The sequence below is a fragment of the Cynocephalus volans genome, chromosome 3, assembly GCF_027409185.1.
Source record: "Cynocephalus volans isolate mCynVol1 chromosome 3, mCynVol1.pri, whole genome shotgun sequence".
Lineage (NCBI taxonomy): Eukaryota > Metazoa > Chordata > Mammalia > Dermoptera > Cynocephalidae > Cynocephalus > Cynocephalus volans.
Window position 1 is genome coordinate 10,696,058 of NC_084462.1, and position 23,386 is coordinate 10,719,443.

General features: G+C 39.3%; 1 protein-coding gene across 1 annotated transcript in view; it reads right to left on the reverse strand.

The window, feature by feature from the left end:
- Positions 1–6,430, reverse strand: part of NLRP13 (NLR family pyrin domain containing 13) — a 29,505-nt gene extending 23,075 nt beyond the window's left edge. Inside the window, exons 1-2 of the mRNA XM_063089925.1 lie at positions 6,130–6,430; positions 776–844 (exon numbers count right to left, since the gene is read on the reverse strand). Of these exons, the coding sequence (XP_062945995.1) occupies positions 776–844; positions 6,130–6,430 (370 nt within the window). The remainder of the gene's footprint in view (positions 1–775; positions 845–6,129) is intronic.
- Between the last annotated feature and the right edge of the window lie 16,956 nt (positions 6,431–23,386).

Below are 23,386 nucleotides of genomic sequence, written 5' to 3' on the forward strand. Positions count from 1 at the left end.
CTCATCACAAGGAAATGATAAATGTCTGAAGTGATGGATATGCTAATTACCCTAATTTGATTATTATGCATTATATACATGTGGCAAAACATCATACTGCACCTCTTAAATATATACAATTATTATATGTCAATTAAAAATACATTAAATATAAAAATAAAAAATAGAAAAGAAAAACTAAGAAATAGCAGAATATGTTAATCACTTATGACTGTAGAAACAAATGTCAGATGTGGCAGCCAAGAGTGGCATGTGGTTGCTTCAAGAGCCGGGCAAAGGACTGACGCTTTTCATTAGAAGATTTGTGTTTCTGTGATTCTTTGGGGATTACATACATGTGTGTGTATTTCTTTGATAAAACTAAACTTATTACATAAATACCTATATTACTTTGTTAATGTGAAATATCTATGGAACCACTGGAACAAAAAGATACAGATACCTGTTAATTAACCTGTTAACTAATTTGTTATAAACCTGTTAATTAACCTATTAATTAGGTTAATAGGTAATCTAAATACCTATTAGTTAACTAAATTACAAAGTCCAGAGACAGACACTGATGTCTAAGAACTTAGGGTGAAATCAAAGTATGTCCAGTTTACAGTAACTTCCCGTTCAATTATCAATACTGGAAGTACTAGTTGGGAAGTTTTTCAATTTTTGCATATTATAAATTCAAAATAATTTCAGAGTAGGAGGCAAATGTGGACCCAGTAAAAGCAGTGCTCCATCCAGCAATTTGCCCATGATCATCATAAAGCAGTGCACAAACCTGTTTCTTCTTCTGGAAACTCTAGTTCTTCTTGGTTTTGATCTTGGATTCCCTGGGTCTGCATATTCACTGAAATAAACAGTGATGAGATATTAAAATACCCGACCAAAAATGGACAGGCAACAAAGGAGGCTCCCAGAAGAACCAACTATTTATCTGACAAACTTTAGATTGAAGGGACTGAAAGAATAAGATCTGCAAGCTCCATCAACCCAACTGAAGATGCAACATGCCACCTTGGCAATACCACAGCACACATTAAACATATACCTGCCTCGGGGCATTGGCTCCAGCAACCTCCCCTCCTTGGAATCCCAGATATCCACTTGGCTCACCAGAAAGTCTTTGTTCAAACCTCACTTCCTCAATAGTGCCTGATAATCCCAATTAATACTGCCACATTTTCCCTTAATTGTACACATGAGGCTCTATCTGCCTTACCCTCTCTCTTTTCCATTGCACTTGTCACCTTCTAACATACCATATGATTTATTTATTTATTATGTCCTTTACCTGTGTAGGTAGATGGGTAGTCTCTGTTCACTGATTTATCCCTAGTATATAGAACAGTGTTCAGCACATAAAAAACATTCTAAAACACCATAGGAATGAAAGCACCAAGAATTGGGTTCTAACCCCCGCTCCTCAATTTTTTCACATGACTACTCTGAATGTCCCATTTGACATAAGCTAAAGGGCCCCTTCCGTGATTCACATAGTGGGCACGCTCATATTCCATTGATCAGTACTTAGTTGCTATGAGCCAATACTTCGTAAGGGATCTGACTCTAAAAGGATGTAGCTCTGGGCCGAGCCCGTGGCGCACTTGGTAGAGTGCTGCGCTGGCAGCGCGGCGACGCTCCCGCCGCGGGTTCGGATCCTATATGGGACTGACCGGTGCACTCACTGGCTGAGTGCCGGTCACGAAAAAGACAAAAAAAAAAAAAAAAAAAGGATGTAGCTCTAACATTTATAACCCCATTGACTGCCCATGTTTACAGGGCTTGATCATTGTGGCAAATGAGTCCTGGGCTTTCTCCTGACGCGACATGTACCTTTGAAGAAGCACCCCTTTGAAAAAAGAACAAGAATCCATCATTCTCCACACATGGTTGACTGGGCCAAAGAATTCAAATTCCATGAAGCCCCACAAAACCTACCTGCAGAGTCTGTGAACCCCACTTCCACATAGTCTGAGCTGAATTCTTTCTTGGGTCAGGCTAACCCTGCTAGGAGCAGGGAATCCAAGTAAGAATCTTTCACTGGGCCTATAGCCCAGAAACAGTAAGATTTTCCCAAGCAGGAGAAATTAGATGATTTTCCCTTATTCCTTATTGCTGGCTCCATTTATCTGCAAGCCAACTATTTGACATGTTGTATTACTATTACAAATAAATGTGATGATGTGAGTTTTCCATATGATAGCTTTACAGTCAAGTATTGTGTGTCACCATCTGGATCTTGATACATTAAATTTAAGACTCTAGATCTGGGTAGGACCACCTGTCAAAAGAGCCAAAATATTCCCAGTGAACAGACTGGAAGGCCTGGTGCTATGGCTTTGAAGAGGAAATGAATGTTTTTTTTTAAAAAAAAAAAAAAGCAATGACGGAGTTTTTATTGATTCTCCCTAATGTTTAGGGTACTTTGCAAGGAGATAAGGCAATGGCAGAGGGTAGCCAAATGGACGTTCTTTTTTTCACTTACTATGCCTAAGCATTCCATCATTCTCTGGTGAAACATGCTTACCTACCTAAATATGCTCTAAGCACCACATGACGATGATTTAGGTACCCAACCTACCCCTTCTGGGTCCAACATTACTCCCTCACACTCCTTAGATTTACTCCATAGTGCTTTTACCCTAATCCTAGCAAAACTTGAATGTAGAGAAGCACCAGTTATTTACATATAAATATGCAGTTAAGTAAATGGGATCCCTAATTTTATTGCATTTTAAGCCTCATATCTAATGGGGAAGACAAGGGGGGGAACTTTGACCTTGCTTTTCCCTGCTGGTTCAAAATTAAGTTTAACTCACCAAAATTAAGCAGCTGAAAGTACATCTCTCTGCCCTTATCTTTAAGAAGGAAACAGCAGTCACAATAATACAGGGAACTTTCAGAAGGAGGGAACAGAAATATGGTTACTAGAGGTGGGAAAGGAGGAGGGGGTGGGTGGTAAGCATGAAATTGGTTAATAGACACAGAGAATGATTATGTTTTGTAATGCAATAAAATTTTTAAAATTCCTTATGAGGGAAGAAAGGATCACTACATAATTAAAAATGTAATTCATTGAGAATATACAGTAATTTTAAACTTTTAGGTACATAATAAAATAACTTCAAAACATATGAACTCCACACAAGTATGGCCACATGATTTTTGACAAGGTTGCAAAAGCAATTCAATGGAGGAAGAGTAGTTCTTTCAACAGATGGTGCTGGAGCCTTTGGGTCTCTATGGAAAAATAAAAAGGCATAGCAACCTAAACTGCACACCATATACAAAAAAAAACCCAACAGAAATCATAGGTTTAAATGTAAAATGTAAAACTATGAAACATTTACCTTTGATCATTCTTCTTTGCCTATGAAATAAAGTCTAATCTCTTTAAAATAAAAATCCCAATTCTGAATTCCCTTTGGCCATCTATGAAAGCCTGTTGACCTACAGATTCTTCCACCACAAATTTTCTGAGATAGTCTTGGGTAGGACGGATGAGGTGGCAAAGGTTCTTCCAGTTCTAATACCGCTAGTCTGGAACTATCCTCAAACTAGAACCTGGAAACCACAAGGGCATGTGATGCTATTAGAGAAGAACTACCCCAAAGATCAGCTAACACGTGAGTTCCTACACCATATCCAAAGCCGCCTGAGCATTTCATTCTAGAAACTCATAGGTTGGTACAGTAAGCCCAATTTTCAAAGAGAGTGAATTGGAGCTTCTGTGGTTTTAATGTCCTTTCCAAATCTCCTGTTGAAACTTAATCCCCATTGTAACATTGAAGAGGGTGGGAAATCCAACTATGGTATTTGAAATGTGGAGCCTTTTAAGAGGCAATTAGATCATGAGGTCTACGCCCTTATGAATTAATTTCTTCATGAATTAGTGGATTAATGGGTTACCATGGGAGTAGACTGGTGACTTTGTAAGAAAAGGAAGAAGCACATGAACACAGTCTTACCCTCTCACCACGTGATGTCCTGTGCTACTTAAGGACTCTGCAGAGAGTCCCCACCAGGAAGAAGGCCCTCACCAGATATACTCCCTCTACCTTGGATTTCCCAGCCTCTGAAACTGTAAGATATTAATAACTTTTCTTTATAAATTACTCAGTTTCAAGTATTCTGTTATAAGCAACAGAAAACTAAGACAGGAGCCCAGTGGTAACATCATTTGTCCAAGGTTACAGTTGGCCAGATGGAACTAGCCTTTGAATCCAGGCAGCCGGGCTCTAGAATCTGAGTTCCTAAACCAATAGTCCCCCCAAGACAGTGTGCACCTGCCTGGGTACACATGTGTATTCACAAACTACTCACAAATACACATCCCACAGCACTGATCATCATACTGTGTTTCCTAGTGGGGCAGAATAAATAAGATTGATCTACACACTGAACTTTTTTTTTTTATCTTCTCCTACATTGCTGGTAAGATGGATGTAGCCTAAGGCTTCCTCCTACTTGAGAGGTATCCTCCACGTGACCCACTAATTTAGAAGGCCAGGCAGAATCAGAGAAAGGGGTGTCCTTTGAGCTGCCTAGTGTGGCTCTGTAGCCTTTAGGCAGGGGGTTTAGGTTGTCATTTGGGACCAGTGGCCGGAAAGAAGGTTATTCTTTTGGTAGCATTCTCTTTTATGCAAATTTCTCCCTCTGGGTCTCCACAAAAAGGGATTTCCAGTCAGGATTTAGGATTCTAGATTCATTCCCTAGCTTTAGGCTTAAAGTCTGCCTGTTCTGAACAAGAGTATCTGAGAGATTTAAAAATGAAAGAGGGAAAGGAGCAGAGAAGACAAGGGAGAGTTCTAGTCCCCATCCCAGCCTCCCGCCCACCAGAAGACACACAACATCTAAATTTCCATGAATCAGAATTTCCAATGGCCAAGACTCTGACATAGAAGATTTAGTGTTGCCCACTCTCACTCTCACTCCTGAAACTCACTCCCTCATTTTGGGACAAGAGAAACAGCATGTGGCCAAGCACAGAGCTTCTGGAGACCCACTGCCCGAATTCAAGGCCCAGCTCCTCTGGTCACCAGCTCTGTGACTGTGAGCAATTTACTTGAGCTGCCTTTGCCTCAGTTTCCCTCTCTGTAAAAACGGGAATAATAGGACCTCTTTCTTGTGCATAGAGTGAAGAGTAAGTATGAATGCACAGAGAGCAATAAGATCAATGCCTGGTTTGTAACAGGCAGCAGCAAATGTTATGATTATTTTCAACAGGTCTCAGAGGCAGTCAGTCTGCTATAAAATGGCCTATGTGTTCCTAAAACTCATCACAGTAGGTGAAATTGTGCAATATATATAAACCACAGGGCTTACTGGGCATGGGATCAGTAATACATTTTTAAAAAGATAAAACCTTAGTAAAAACAGTAGCACAGTTCTGGACTGGCTAATTGGTTATGAAATATGTTACTACTATAATAAGTATTACAATACCACAATTGATACTACAATGCCACAATAGATATGCCACGGTAATTTACCTTGAAAAAGACATGAAGATTGCTTGTGGATGTGGGAAGTGTTGAAGCTTGTGAGTTTTTGTGAAGTGGTGGAAAGAAAGTGATCTTAAATTGAACAGAACGTTTTGGATGGGCATGGCTCATATTTAGATAGCTGGTAGATGTTTGAGCTGTATATCTGGATGCATTTTGTATATTCCTATATAGCTCAAGTTATCTGGCTGCAGAGGTTTTTTGTTTGTTTTGTTTTGTTGTTTTGGTTATTTGTTTTTCATTTACCTAGTATTTCTCTTGGGCAAAATTATACATAAGCAAACATAAAAATCTTGTTATGCTCAAATTGCTCCCCAATACAACAATTTTACTGGAGCAAATTTGAATTTTTAAAATAAGTCTTATAGCATAACTGAATGTACTTCTTCCAATTCTCTCTTTTTGCTTCTGATCACTATTCCTTCCCAGGGTATAGCTTCAAACCTCTCTATAGCCTTTATACTTTTAAATTTTAATCCTTCAGAGCCAATCAGGGATTTCTTTCTCAGGGCTACAATAGCAATTTGGAAGGATCCTATAAAAATTCAGGAGCAACCTCTTTGCTCCCATGAGCACCAAACAGACCTCCCTCCTTCCCTCCCTTCCTCCTTCTTGAAGACTCACTCACCTCTCATCTCTGCTTTAACTTTCTCACATAGTGAAGTCAGATTCATGTTCTTAAAGATGCTGAGGGCCACTTCCCATGCCTGCCATTCTGAGAAGTGTTCATTCAAAAGAAAGAACAGATTAAGAGGATCAGCCGCTTTCAAGTTTGCCCAGGGGATTGGCCGGAAGTTTGCAAGCAGCAGCTGCTGGGACTGGAGGCAAAGTTTGAATTCCTCTAGCTGATACTCATCCAAGGCTTCCAGGTAAGATAGGAGTTGATCATTGGTGCAATTGTGCACTGAGGAGGTAGCAGAGGAGCTCATCTTGCCCAATATGCAAGATTTCTCACTTCAACAAAGGATTGTTACATGCACAGAACATACAGGACCTATAGAAAAGTAGAAAATTGAAATCATAAGCCATGACTATCACTTCCTCTAAACTGTCTAGTCTATACATTTACTTTGCTGCTTCCTCCTTATAGTACAGATGGCCCTCCATATCTGTGGGTTCCACATGTGTGTATGCAGCCAATTGTGGATCAAAAATATTTCGGAAAAAATAAAAAATAACCATGGCTGAGAGTGGGTGCAGAGTAAGGTGGCCGACTGGAAGGATACATTTCGTGGCTCTCCACAAAGACAGAGAATGCATCGAATTCATTTTTCTCATCCAAGTTTAACAGCACAAAAGAACTGAAACACATTGAAGGAGCAGTGGAGACATTTGGGGCTCACCAGATGCCCCAAGTTGAGCACAGCAACTCAGGAAAGTCACAAGAGAACGGAAGAAAATTCCCAGCCACCAGCACCCCATCCTGCACCCCATTCCCTAACCCGAAGTGGCAGGGATTCAGGAGGAGTTTCTGCCCACGGGAAGGTGAGTGGGCTGTCAGTTCAACCCACAGGGGGATCTGTCCTGCCCTTGCAGCTGTGCACCCAATGTCAGGAACTGGTGTGGGTATGCCCAGCTGTGTTGTCCTGAGGAGCAACACACACAGAGCTGTCACCACCTCCCAGGTCCCAGACTGCTGCCACAAGCTTGGGACTAGGATCAGTCCCAACACCCTCAATTTGGCTTTGGTCCTGCACCCTGGGAATGGATGGTCCAGTGCAGGATGGAGGGGGTCGGTATGCACACCCTCCAGAATCAGAAAGCAGCCTATTCAGGCCCTTCACCCCTGGCTAGTGACTGTACCTATGTTGGCGGGATGCCTGTACAATTCTTATATCTGTGAGGAAGGAGAGGAGAATCCATACACCAGTTTTAGGGGCGGCCCCGGTACTAGGAACTCCAGTGTCACACACGACAATTGTTCCAGGGAGGGACACACATCTAACTGCCCCCATTCCCCAGACCCCAGGCTATTTAGAGTTGAGATCAGCCCCAACACCCGAAAACATCTTTCTCTGACCCCAGCAGAGTTTCCATTCCCCTGAGACCACATCATTGTGCTGGGTTGCCCACGCCCATGTCCATATGGCATCCTGCGCCCTGGGAACAGACAGTCCAACGCAGTGAGGGTGCTGCCCTCAGGGCAAAGCGGTTGGCAGGCACACTTTACAGAGTCAGAAGGCTGCCTAATCAGGGCCTCTAGCCACTGCTGGCAACCCCGCCTTCTTTGGTGAAGTGCCCTTGCAATTTGTTCAGCCATGAAGAGGTAGTAGAGGACCCATATGCCTCTCTCAGGTACAGAAACATGCCTGCAGCACGAGTGAGCCCATTCAGGTCTGCCCATCCCAGTAAGGGGGCTTCAGAGGGACCCAGCATCTCTCTTGGGGGCACAGCAGCCCACCCACAGTCCCAGTGACCTTGTGTGGGGCAGCCCACTCCAGCTGAGGAGATCTAGAGTGTCCCAGTACACTCTTAGGATCACAGAGACCTGTCCACAATTGCACTGGCCTCACCATAAGTGGCCACTCCAGCTGAACAGCTTTAAAGGGCCCCAGCATCCCTCTTGGGGGTGAAGGGTCCATCCCAAAACCGCTAACACCTCTCCCAGAGTGCCCAACTTTAACAGTGGTGCTGCAGACCATCCCAGTGTCCCTCCCGAGAGCATAGGGCCCCATACACAAATCCAGGGACCCCACTCAGCATAGCCCACTTCAACAGCAAAACTACAGAGTACCCCAACACCTCCACTTAGGGTACAGAGCTCTACCCAGAGCCTCGGTGACACAGTTGAGTCACCTACTCTAGCTAAGGGACTGTTGAGCACTTCATTATCCCCCTCAAAGCCTAAGATCCTAATCCCTGTCTCCAGAAACCCTGCCCAGGGTCATCCATTTCAGCTGAGGACCTTCAGATCACCCCAATATACCTATCAGGTTTCCAGAACACTAGCTGGAATGCCAGTGAGTCCAGTCAGGGTCACCCACCTCAAGAACTGACAGGTCACCCAGGTGCTTCTACCCAGAATTCAAAATTTGCCCATGACCTTGATGACCCAACCCAGTATCATTCATTTCAGCAAGGAATTACTGAGTGCCCCACTGCCTAGGCCCTGAAGGCACTTACACACAATTCCAACATTGAATACAGTCAAAGAGACTATACTGCCTTTACCTAGAACCAAAACTAAAACACCTTACCCAATGGTCAATACAAAACACATCTACGGGCCGAGCCCGTGGTGCACTTGGTAGAGTGCTGCGCTGGCAGCGCGGCGACGCTCCCGCCGCGGGTTCGGATCCTATATAGGACTGACCGGTGCACTCACTGGCTGAGTGCCGGTCACGAAAAAACGACAAAAAACAAAAACAAACAAAAAAAACACATCTACAGGGCCGGCCCCGTGGCTCACTCAGAAGAATGCAGTGCTGATAGTGTTGAGGCCGTGGGTTCGGATCCTATATAGGGATGGCCAGTGCACTCACTGGCTGAGCATGGTGTGGACGACACCGAGCCAAGGGTTGCAATCCCCTTACTGGTCCAAAAAAATTTTAAAAATTTAAAAATTTAAAAACCACATCTACAGAAGGGAATCTCTCTCCACAAAAGCCAGTCCTGAGTATTAGAAGAAGCAACTGCTCAACCAGATGCCCTGACCTCAATGAAGGGATACTAGAAATAGGAAAAAGAGAGAGAAAAAAGAAAAATTAATCCCACCCCAAAGGAATACAATAATTCTCCAGTACCAGACCCCATACAACAGGAAACCTGTGAAATGACTGAAAGGAGTTAGAAGCAACAATCTTAAGAAATCTCAATGAGACATAAGAAAATTCAGATAGATGACACAAAAAATGAGAAAAACAATGCAGGATCTGAAGGAGGAACTTTATAAAGAGATAGGTATCTTTAAAAAGAATGTAGCAAAACTCTTGTGTATTAGTCCATTTTGTGTTGCTATAACAGAAATACCTGAGGCTGGGTAATTTATTAAGAACAGAAGTTTATTTGGCTTACAATTCTGGGACAGCTGCTTCTGGCATGGGACTCAGGCTGCTTCTACTCATGGCGGAAAGTGGCAGGCAGCCAGTGGGTACAGGCAGATCACATGGTGAGAGGAAGCAAGAGAGAGAGAGAGAGAGAGACAGAGAGAGAGAGAGGAGGTGCCAGGGTCATTTATACAACCAGCTCTCACAAAAACTAACTCACTCATTATTCCCCCACCTCAGGAGAGCGTTAATCCATTCATGAGGGATCTGCCCCCATGACTCAAACTGCCACACTGGGGATCAAATTTCCATATGAGTTTTGGCGGGGACAACACATCCAAACTCTATCACTCTTGGAACTGAAGAATTCATTCAATGAAATAAAAAATACATGTGAGAGCATGTTCTCACTTATTGGTGGGAGCTAAAAATTAATATATAAATTCACACACGCACACACGCGCGCACACACACACACACACACACACACACACAAAACTGGGGGGGGGGAGAAGATATAACAACCACAATTACTTGAAGTTGATACGACAAGCAAACAGAAAGGACATTGTTGGGGGGGAGAGGGGGAGGGAGAAGGGAGGGAGGTTTTGGTGATGAGGAGCAATAATCAGCCACAATGTATATCAACAAAATAAAATTTAAAAAAAAAAATACATGTGAGAGCTTAACCAACAGGGTAGAGAAAGCAGAGGAAAGAATTTCTGATCTCAAAGACAGGCTTCTTGAAATAACCCAGGCAGACAAAACAAACAAACAAAAAAGAATGTTAAAAAATGAAGAAAACCTACAACAGTTACCAGACAACTTTAAGCATACCAATATCCAAATTATGGGTGCTCTAGAAGGGAAGAAGAAAGGAAAGGCATTGAAAACCTATCTGATTAAATACTGGAAAACTTCCCAGGTATTGGGAAAGATATGGATTTCAGATCGAAGAGGCTCAAAGATCCCTAATCAGAATCAATCCAAAAAGGTCCACTCAGAGACACATTGTAGTCAAACTGTAAAAAGTGAAAGACAAAGAAAGAATCCTAAAAACAGCAAGAGAAATGTGTTAAGTCACCTATAAGGGAATTCCCTTCATCAGACTAACAACAGATTTCTCAACAGAAACATCACAGGCCAGAAGAGAATGGGATGACATATTCAAAGTATTTTTAAAAAGCACTGCCAGCCAAGAATACTATTCCCAGAAAGTCTATCCTTCAGAAATGAAGGAGAAATAGTGTATGTATCACCCAGACAAACAAAAACTGCAGGACTTCACCATCAGTCCTACAAGAAATCCTCAAGGGAATGCTGCATTTAGAATCAAAAAACTATAATTACCACCGTGAATATACCAGAAAGTACAAAACCCACTGGTAGAATAGATATGCAAATAAGAAAGAGAAAGAAACTATACCTTAGTACTTCAAAAAAGCAACGCTAAAGACAAACAATAACAGAGAAAGAAGAGAACAAAAGATATTTAAAACAACAATACAAAAATTTTAAAATGCCAGGAGTAAGATGATACCTTCAATAACAACCCTAAATATAAATGGACTGAATTCCCCACTATGAAGACGTAGACTGGCTGAACGGATTAAAATACTAGACCCAACTATATGCTACCTACAAGAAACTTACCTCACCTATAAAGTCTCACAGAGACTAATGGTGAAGGGATGGAAAAAGATATACGACACAAATGAAAACTAAAAACGAGCAAGAGTAGCTATTCTTATATTGGATAAAGTAGACTTTAAGCCAAAAACTATAAAAACAGACAAAGGTCATCATATAATGATAAAAGGATCTATTCAGCAAGAGGATATAACAATCTTAAAAATATACACACCCAGCATCAGAGCACACAGACATATAAAGCAAACACTATTAGACCTAAAGAGAGAGATACACCCCAATACAATAATAGTAAGGGATCTCGATGATGGATAGATCATTTAGGCAACAAATCAACAGATACACAAGATTTAAACTATACTTTAGACGAATTGGATGTGGCAGACATCTAAGGAACATTTCATCCAACAGCTACAGAATATACATTCTTTTCATCAGCTTATGGAACATTCTCAAAGAAAGACCACATGTTAAGTCACAAATTGAGTCTCACCAAATTTTTAAAAATTGAAATCATCTTAAGTATCTTTTCAGACCACAATAGATTAAAACTAGAAATCAATAACAAGGACTTTGGAAACTATACAAATACATGGAAATTAACCAACATGCGCCTGAAAAATCTATGGGTCAAAGGAGAAATAAAGCAGGAAATCAGAGTCAAAGAATTTTTTGAAACTACTGGAAATAAAGGCACATCATACCAAAACCTATGGGATAGGGCAAAAGCAGTACTGCAAGGGAAGTTTATTGCACTAATGCTTACATCAAAGGAGTAGAAAGACATCAAATAAACAACCTAGTGTTACAGTTCAAAGAACTAGAAAAACAAGAACAATCCAATCCCCAAATGAGTAGATGGAAAGAATTAAGATCAGACTACAACAAATTGCAAGAGAGACCAAAAAAAAAAAAAAAAGATACAAAAGATCAATTAAACAAAAACTTGGTTTTTTGAGAAGATAAACAAAATAGACAATTAGCTAGACTAACGAAAAAAAGAAGAGAGAAGACCCAAATAACAAATATCAGAAATGAGAAAGGAGACAATACAATTGAAACAACAAAAATACAAAGAATCATCAGAGACTATTATGAACCACCACACACCAGCAAATTTGAAAACCTGGTGGAAATGGATAAATTTCTGGGCACATACAAACTACCAAGACTGAAACAAAAGGACATAAAAAACCGGAAGAGACCAATAACAAGCAACAAGACGGAAGCAGTAATCAGTAGCCTCCCAATAAAGAAAAGCCCAGGACCAGATGGCTTCGCTGCTGAATTCTACCAGACGTTTAAAGAAGAATTAATACCAATCCTTTTAAAATAATTCCAAAATATTGATACAGAAGCCATTCTCCCAAAGTCATTCTATGATGCCAGAATTATTCTGACCAAAATAAGAGACCCAACAAAAAAGAAAACCACAGGACAATATCTTTGATGTACACAGATGTAAAAATCCTCAACAAAAGATTAGTACACAGAACACAACAGCACATCAAAAAGATATACACCATGATCAAGTGGAATTCATCCCAGGGATGGTTCGACATACTCAAATCAATACATGTGACACCCCACATCAACAAAATCAAGGACAAAAACCATATGATCATCTCAATAGGCACAGAAAATGCATTTGACAAAATTCAACATCCCTTCATGATAAAAACTCTCACAAATTAAGTATAGAAGGAAAGAATTTAACATAATAAAAGCCACATATGACCAATCCACCACCAACGTCATCCTGAATTGGGAAAAGCTGAAAGCTTCCTTTAAAAACAGGAACAAGACAAAGATGCCCTCTTTCACTACTACTAATCAAAATAGTATTGGAAGTACTAGCCAGAGCAATCAGGTAAGAGAAAGAAATAAGCGGCATCCAAATTGGAAAAAATGAAGTCAAATTGGCCCTGTTTGAAGATGATATGATTCTATCAAAAAACTCTTAGAGATGATAAACTCAGTAAAGCTGCAAGATACAAAATCAATATACAAACATCAGTAGCGTTTTTATACAGAAACAATGAATTAGCAGAAAAAGAAATCAAGAAAGCAAGCCCATTTAAAATAGCTACCAAAAGAATAAAGTACCTAGGAATAAATTTAACCAAGGAGGTGAAAGACCTTTACAATGAGAACTATAAAACACTACTGAAAGAAATTAGAGGACACAAAAAGATGGAAAGACATTCTATGATCATGGACTAGTAGAACTAATGTTGTGAAAATGTCTGTACTATCCAAAGTGATCTACAGATTAAGCACAGTCCCCATCAAAATACCAATGACATTCTTCACAGAAATAGTAAAAACCACCCTAACATTCTATGGAACAACAAAAGACCTCAAATAGCCAAAGAAATCCTGAGCAAGAAAATTAAAGCCAGAGGCATAAAACTATCTGACTTCAAATTATACTAGAAAGCTGTAGTAACCAAAACAGCATGGTACTGGCATAAAAACAGACACACCAACCAATGGAACAGTATAGAGAACCCAGAAATATATCCACATACTGACAGGCCAATTGATCTTCGACAAAAGCACCAAGAACATACATTGGGGAAAGGACAGCCTCTTCAATAAATGGTGTTGGGAAAACTGGATATCCACATGTATAAGAATAAAACTAGACTGGTATCTCTGGCCATATATCAAAATCAACTCAAAATAGATTAAAGGCTTAAATATAAGATATGAAACTATAAAAGTCCTGGAAAAAAGTAAAGGGGAAACACTTCAGGAAGTAGGACTGGGAAAAGGCTTTATGAATAAGACTTTAAAAGCACAACAGGCACTTCACAAATAAGGTCACCTAAGTGGCCAATTAGCATGACTCATCAGAAAATTTAAATTAAAACCACAACAAGATAATACTATGCTCCAACTGGAGTGGCTTATTATAATAAATAAGTAAATTTTAAAATAATAATTAATAATTATTAGTGCTGACATTACCAAATGCCATCAAAGATATGGAGCAACTGGAACTCCCACGAATACTTGTAGGAGTATAAAAAGATACAGACACTTTGTAACTGGCCTAAGTGAAGAGTTTATTGCAGTTCAAATACCTGCTCTCTGAACAGAAAGAAGTTGGAAACAATAAGAAAGCCAAAAATGCAGAAGTCACTTGATCTAACCAAAATCTTAATCCTTAGTGATTCACTCCTACTATAGTCTGACTGTGTGTCCCCTCAAATGCACAGTTGAAACTTAATCACCAATGTGATAGTATTGAGAGATGAAGCCTTTAGGAGGTGATTAAGTCATGGAGGCAGAACTCTCATGTATGGGATTACTGACCCTATAAAAGAGATTAAATGAAGAAACTTAGTCTGTTTGCCCTTCCATGCCTTCCACCATGTAAGGACACAGCAAGAAGTGCCATCTACTAAGCAGAGAGCAAACCTGCACCAGACACTGAATCTGCTGGTATCCTTGATTTTGGACTTCCCAGCCTCCAAAACTGTGAGTAATAAATTTTTGTGCTTTACAAATTACCCAGTCTAAGATATTTTGTTATAGCAGCAGAACAAAGACAACTCTCTAGGTGCAAAAAAGAAAGCTGTCAAGAAATATTCCTGAGCCCATCTCTACCCTGTGATAGGCCCTCAAAACACCCTGGTCAGCAAGACTCAAAGATCATTTTGCCCAGCTCAAGGTTTGCTTTCTGCCCCCCCTCAACCAGAGGGCAATTCCCAAGATGTGCACTGTCTTTAACACCCAGGTAGTTTCTTTCAATGATTAGGGGAAAGGGGAAATATACAAATACATACATCTTTTAAGAAGCAGGCTCCTATTTCTATAAGAAAACCAGTAATGTGTTGAAGATAATAGGTAATCCATTCTTCGGGTAATCTAAGGACCAATCAATAGTGCTCAATTTCTAGTTTACAAACCTGGAGAGAACTAGAGACAATCATTTAGGAAGAGAGAAGGCAGGAGCAGTAGATATTAGGCTAGGGCTGCCAAATTTAACAAATAAAATTACAGGATGCCCAGTGAAATTTGAATTTCAGGTGAACAATGAATGATATTTGGGGCATACTTAAATGAAAAAAATCATTTGTTGTTTTTCTGAAATGTAATTCCAGATGGTGCTGGTTCCAGTTAAATTTTAATTTTGGATAAACAATGAATGATATTTGGGACATATGTGTACAAAAAAAATTTGTTATTTATCTGAAATTCTGATTTGACTGGGTATTTTTATCTGGTAAGGCTATCTAGACTGAGGATCACTGCTTCCAGAAGTAGGGGTATCAAGAGCACCTGATTTTTCTGCCTTACAAAAATAGTGAGTCCTGTCCTAGAAAATTGCAGATTCAAGGCTGCACTTATCAACTCAAATTCAGAGGGCTCACCCTAAATGTGAATAAAAAGAACACTGAAGTGAATTAATCACATCAAAGACATTTGAGAGATGAGGGCAGGGAAAATTAGACAGGAAAAAGGGGTGAAGAACACAGAATATAAAAACCAATGCTGAGTTATACCCATCATGATGTTGGCCACTGAACAGTCAATGGTGATTAAGACAAATCTGCAACTATCCCCCTTGGAGCTTGGTCCAGTATGTTGGGTCATCTCAAAATCCCAGGGAGCACTGGATGCAACAGGGAAGATAGCAGAACAAAATGCTGTTCTTAAAGCTGCTGGTTTGTGACTCCCACCTCTCCCACAAAGAAATCCCAAGAATAGATACATTAGGATCCATCCCAGCAGTTGAATTCATAGGACTAGTGCTGAAATTGTTGGTAAAAAAAAAAAAAAAAACGGGAGAGAACACAACGGAGAATTTGAAAGATCATGAACAAAAGCTTTTCCAGGTATTAGCAGAGAGGATAAAGACTAGGAAAAAAGTTTGTTTGCAATTCAAATAGCATTAAGCCATTATCAAACACCTAGTAGTAGCCAAGCAAAGAACTACAAAGAACTACACTAAGAACTGGTGGCACAGCTTTGAACAAAGCTGATCTCATGTGCTTAAAAACTAGCAATGAAATAGGTGTTTAGGAAGTCCCTGTCTGGCTTATTCAGTTCTCCACTCCCATGTATAGCATGGTATTTGTTGCACATGAGGTATTCATAAAACGTTTATTATTTGCTGCTCTGAGTATAGTTAATTCTCACTGTGTGGTAGGTAGTTACGTTCTATAAAGTTTCCAGGAACACTGAAATTAGTGAACACTAAACTATTATTCCTAGAAGATTAAAAATTATGATCCTGTGAGTCTCTCATCACGACATTTTTGTCAACCAGTCAATGTGTAAACTTGTTTTATATGTGTCTGTTTAAAGACATCTTATTTAATACATATTGTTGACTCAACACGGAACTCACAGCTAAGAGCACTGTAGCTCATGCCTAAGTGAAGCTTACGTAACACATGTACTGTCTTCATAAGGTACATCACAGCATTTTTGTGTGTAGAACACTGGATGGCACTTCAACACTACACTAGGGGGAACATATAAGCAGCAAAATCACCAACAAAACCCACAAAAATGCAAAAGACATGGCACTAAATAGACCCACAAAAAGGATACTTGTTTACAGGACGAACACTGAAACAAGAAGGCAGAGTGTTGCCTTGTTGGACCTATGCTCAAATTTTTCCTAGCTCTGCACATGCCCAAATGACTTCAAAAGCCTCACAAGTACTGATTTTGGGATGTCAAAGGACAAAAGTACAACAAATTTAGTTAAATAGCTCAACTGGCTTTATTGCAATTCGAGAATTGGGCGACATGTCATTACATACAATAGAATAAGTGTTGAAAAGAGCTGAGCAAAAGAAGTTGACTTTACAGACAGAAAAAAAGAAACAGAAACAAAGAACAAAAAGCAGATGGGTCATTTCAAAGTTACTTATAAGGTGGAGACAGAATAATAGGAAAATAATTTATTATTTAACATCAGTTTACTTCAGGCTCTCCTTTTTCAGTAAATGTTAAAGCAGAGGGAACTTCATTATTATGCCTATTGAAGATTTAACCTGGCCTGCTTGGGAAATTACCAGTCTCTCTCTCAACTTAGTTTAGGTTTGGTGACATGGAACTTTAGCAGGGGTGACTCCATTTGATTTTTAGTCTGGTCTGTTAGGATCTAGTACAGAAACTTAGTCCAAAACAACAGCCTCCTATAATTTTTATTTAACAGGGGTTACCAATAGATTTTAGTAAGCAGGTAAATTCGTAGATACTAAATCCATGAGTAAGGAGGCTCAACTGTAATTAGTATTAAGTGTGTTGAACAGGGGACTAGGGAGCCCACAGGATGCCATGAAATTGCACATCGAGAAGAACAAGCAAGTGGGATTAAGGGAATTTCACCAGACTTGAAGGATGTGTCAGACTGAGCCAAGGAAAAAGGATAAGAGGGTAGAGGTCAGTGAAAACAGCAAGTGCAAAAGCTCCAGAGGGAGAAAATACAAAAGGGAGAGATTCAGCTGGAATGAATCAAAGAACTGTGGAATCCCCTGGGTTGAGGAGGTGGGAAGCTCCTAATAAGACAAGGAAAGGCATGCAACAGATTCCTGCTCCTGTTTAAGAAAACACCAGCAGGATCCAGCAGGGAGAGGGGTGCCAAGCAAAGGGGAAGGAGTGGAGCAGAGAGAGGAGACATCTCTTACCAACCAGACTTCAGATCCTACAAGACTTCCAGAAGCCCCGATTCAGGAAAACTGGAAGTAGTTGACTCCACCCCATCCCCTGCCTGTGATTGGTCCTTCTACCTTTCCTCAGCTTTATGGTTGTGCTTCCTGGTTTATGGCTTCCTTCCCACCCCCTTTTCCCAGCACAACTCTGGATAGGTCGAGAAGCCAACAAAACTCAGCTGCCACATATAATCTCTGGCCCTTCTCCTCCAGGTCTAAATAATTACTGGTGGGAGGCAGAGATTGGTTTCTAATTAAAAACCATACTATCCTGGAAGAAATGGAATCTTCTGCTCCAGCAAAGAGCTACTGATGTAAGATCATGTCTGTGATTACTGCCTCTCCTACCATCTGTGAGATCCCATAGAGCAATGAAAAATGAGTTAGTGAGATTTTAAAATCATGGAGACCACCACTTATAATGACTATTTCTTCTCCTAGCTACAGGAAATATACCCATTAAATCATCATGAATACAAAGGCTTTTCCACTGATGTCAGGAACAAGAAAAGGATAGTATTTTTTAAAAGATTTTTTTTTTATTGTTGCATAGTTGATTGTACATATCTGTTGGGTCAGTTGAATATCAATACTTGTATGTAATATGTGATACTCAAATCAGAAGAATTAGTATATTCAACAATATACAATATAATCATTTTTCATGGCCCTTTACCAGTTCTTCCATTACCCACCTCCCCCTTTCCTATCTCTGGTAACCTCAGTTCTGTTCTCTCCTTTTGAAAGTTCAACAATCAGGGAAATGCAAATCAAAATTTCATTGAGATTTCATCTCACCCCAGTTAGACTGGCTGTTATCAAAAAGATGGAGAGCAAAAAATGCTGGCAAGGATGCAGAGAAAGGGAAACCCTCCTACACTGTTAGTGGGACTGTAAATTATGGAAAATGGTATGGAGGCTCCTCAAACAACTACATATATAAACTGCCACATGATCCAGCAATCCCACTGCTGGGTATATACCCAAAGGAATGGAAATTATCATGTGTGAGGGATACCTGCACTCCCACGTCCATCGCAGCTCTATTTACAATAGCCAAGATTTGGAACCAACCTACATGTCCATCAATGAACTACTGGATAAGGAAAATGTGGTATATATGCACAATGGAATACTACTCAGCCATAAAAAAGAATGAAATATTGCCATTTGCAGAAACACAGATGAACTTGGAGAAAATCATGTTAGGTGAAATAAGCAATGATGGTTTTAACTCCACTTCTATTTAACATCCTATTGGAGGTATTAGCCAATTAAATTGGAAATTTTAACTAGATATTTTAAATTTTAAGTTAATGGCTTCAAATGGGCAATTAGAAAGTGATTAGAGAGAAGTACAAAAATTGGAAAGGAACAGGTAAAACTATATTTGCAGATGACGTGATTACATACCTGAAAAACCAAAAATACCCCATGGAAAAACTACTACGAATAATAAGAAAATTTGGTAATACAGCAGGTTATAAAATTAACATGCAAAACTCAATAGACTTCAAGTGTGAAAACAAAAATGAGAAGAAACAATGAAAAAGACCCCCACTTACCAAAGCAAAAAAATAAGTAAATAAAATGCCTGCTTAAAGACTTAACAAGAAATACCCAAAGCTTATAAGAGAAAAACTATAAAATGCATTCCTGCCAGACCCAAAAGTAGACCTAAAACTTCTTGCAGGGGAAACTCAACATCATACGTATGTCACTACCCTCTAATACAAATACATTAGCATTTTTTCTGGAACTGGAGAAGTGGATTAGAAAATTTGACTGGACAAATAAAAAACCAAGAATAGCCTGGAAAATCCTGAAAGAGAAGAGAAAATAGAAATAGAATTAATTATGTATGCAAGTTTAATAAATGTTACATTACTAATAAGTGAGGAAAAATGTATTTTAACAAGTTGTGTGGTGGTAAATCTGTTGCTTACACTATACAACAGAATGATTGATGTCCAAATGGATCAGAGATTTAAATGCATAAATAAATAAAAATCATAGAAGCACTAGAAGAAAACAGTTGATTTCCTCTAGATTCTGGTAGTGGGGAAAACTTTCTTAACTAAGATTCAAAAGCAGCCTGTGTGGCACAGGTGGCCCCTCCCACCTTGTACCCAGAGGGAAGCCCCAGCAGCCCCAGTGGCCTGCCAAGGTGAGTGAAGGAGACCCACGTGGTGCAGGCGGCCCCACCCACCTTGGACCCAGAGGGAAACCCCAGTAGCCACAAAGGGCCCCACCAAGGTGAGTCAAGACCTGCATGGTGCTGGAGGCTCATTCTATAGTGACAGATTCTGGGACAGAAACCAAGGTGGTGTAATATAGTCACTACCACACCTACTGTCAAGCAAGGACAATTCACCACCACAGTAGCAGCCAGGGCCACTCTATAGGTAACCTACCGCTCACTCGACTACACTGATATAAAAAGAGTCACCAGTAAAGCCTGCAAATAGAGGAAGAAATCTTTATCCTCATAGCCAACCTATGAGTAACAGAAGAAGCAAACCCTCTACCAAATGACCAAATGTCAACGAAAAAATACTAGAAATACGAATAAATAAACAAGAAGATATGACACCACTGAATGAATATAGTAATGCTCAAATTACAGACTCCATGGAACAGGGAATCCTTGAAATGTGTGAAAAAGAATTCTGAGCAATGATCTCAAGAAAACTTGAAGAAATAAAAGAAGACTCAATTAGAGAACACAATGAAACAAGAAAATATATCCAGAGTATGAAGGAGGAAATTTACAAAGAGATTAATACTTTAAAAAGGAGTGTAACAGAACTCCTAGAACTGAAAGATTCATTCAATGAAATAAAAAACACAATAGAGAGCTTGAGCAGCAGGGTAGAGCAAGCAGAAGAAAGAATTTCAGATCTCAAAAGCAGTCTTTTCAAAACAAACCAGGCAGACAAAAAAAAAAAGGAAAAAAGAATTTTTAAAAATGAGGAAAATCTAAGAGAGATAGCAGACAACCTCAAGTGCTCTAACATCTGAATTGTGGGTATTCCAAAAGGGAAGGAGAAAGGAAAAGGTATTGAAAATCTATTCAAGGAAATAATAACAGAAAACTTCCCTGGTATAGGGAGAGATACAGACCTTCAGATCCAAGAAGCTTAAAGATCCTCAAACAGATTCAATCCAAAAAGATCCTCCCAAAGACACATTATAGTTAAATTTGCAAACTTCAAAGACAAAGAGAGAATTCTGAAAGCAGCAAGAGAAAAGAGTCAAGTCCTCTATAGGGGAGCCCCCATAGACAAACGGCAGACTTCTCAACTGAAACCCTACAAGCCAGAAGAAAGTGGAATGATATATTCAAAATACTAAAAGAAAAAAATTGCCAGCCAAGAATTCTTTACCCAGCAAGGCTCTCCTTCAGATATGAGGGAGAAATAGTGTATTTCCCAGACAAACAAAAGTTGTGGGAGTTCACCACCACATGACCAGCCCTGCAGGAAATTCTCAAGGGAGTCCTTCATTTGGAATCTGAATAATTATGACCACTATCACAAATGTACAAGAAGGAGCAAAACCTACTGTTAAAATAAAAATGCCAGTGAGAAAGAGAAAGAAGGTAAATCATGCCACCTTCAATTTCCAACTAACATTGAAAAACAGAAATAAAAGGGAAAGTAATGATCAAAATATATTAAATCATATAAACAAAAATCAATTATATGATAAGAATTAAGCAATATCTATCAATAACTACCCTAAGTGTGAATAGATTAAACTCTCCATTCAAAGACACAGACTGACAGATTGGATTAAAAAGCTAGACCCAAGTATATGCTGTCTTCAAGAGATCAACCTCACCTGTAGAGACACACAGACTTAAAATGAAGGTATGGAAAAATATATACCATGTAAATGGAAACTGAAAATGAGCAGGAGTAGCTATTCTTATATTGGACAGAATAGACTTTAAGCCAAAAAACATAAAAAGAGACAAAGAAGGCCAGTGTGTAATGATAAAAGGATCTACCCAGCTAGAAGACATAGCAATCTTAAATATATATGCACCCAATACTGGAGCACCCAGATATACAAAACAAACACTCTTAGACCTAAAGAAAGAAATAGGCCCTAATACATTAAGAGTGGGTGACCTGAACACCCCTCTCAGTATGGGACAGATCTTCCAGGCAACAAATCAACAAAGAGACACAGGATTTAATCTACACACTAGATCAACTGGACCTGGCAGGTACATACAGAATCACCCAACAACTAAAGAATATCCTTTCTTTTCATCAGCTCATGGAACATTCTCCAGGACAGACAACATATTAGGTCACAAATCTAGTCTTAGTAAATTTTTAAAAATTGAAATCATTCTAAGTATCTTTTCAGACCACAATGGACTAAAACTGGAAATTAATAATAAGCAAAACTCTGGAAACTATACAAATAAATGGAAACTAAACAACTTGCTCCTGAGTGACCTATGGGTCAAAGAAGAAATTAAAGAGGAAATCCAAAAATTTCTTGAACCTAATGAAAATAAAGATACATCATACCAAAACCTGTGGGATACTGCAAAAGCAGTACTGAGAGGCAAATTTATTGCAATAAATGCTTACATCAAAAGAACAGAAAGACTTCAAATAAATGACCTAACACTACACCTCAAAAAACTTGAAAGACAACAACAATCCAAACCTAAAGGTAGTAGATGGAAAGAAATAAAGATCAGATCAGAACTAAATGAAATAGAGACCCAAAAAACAGTAGAAAAGATCAACAAAACAAAAAGTTGGGTTTTTGAGAAGATAAATAGAATAGACAAGCCATTTTCTAGGTTAACAACAACAACAACAACAACAACAAAAAAGACCCAAATAACAAAAATCAGAAATGAAAAGGGAAACATTACAACCAATACCACAGTAATATGAAGAATCATTAGACACTATTATAAACAACTCTATGACAACAAATATGAAATTCTGGAAGATATGCATGAGTTTCTAGACACATACAAACTATCTGGACTGAACCAAGAAGGGATAGAAAACCTGAACAGACCAATACAAGCAACGAGATTGAAGTGGTAATCAGCAATCTCCCAACAAAGAAAAGCCCAAGTCAGGATGGCTTTACAGCTGAATTATATCAAACTTTTAAAGAGGAGTTAATACCCATTCTTCTCAAACTATTCCAAACAATTGAAACAGAAGCTACTCTCCCAAATTCATTCTATGAGGCCAACATAACTCTGATACCAAAACCAGAGAAAGACACAACAAAAAAAGAAAATTATATGCCAATGTCCTTGATGAACCTAGATGCAGAAATCCTCAACAAAATATTAGCAATCAGAATACAGCAACACATTTAAAAAATTATACTATACACCATGATCAAGTGGGATTCATCCCAGGGACGCAAGGATGGTTCAACACACAAAAGTCAATAAATGTGATACATCACATCAAGAAACTCAAGGGTAAAGAACATATGATTATCTCAATAGATGCTGGAAAAGCATTTGACAAAATTCAACATCCCTTCATGATAAAGATTCTCAACAAATTAGTTATAG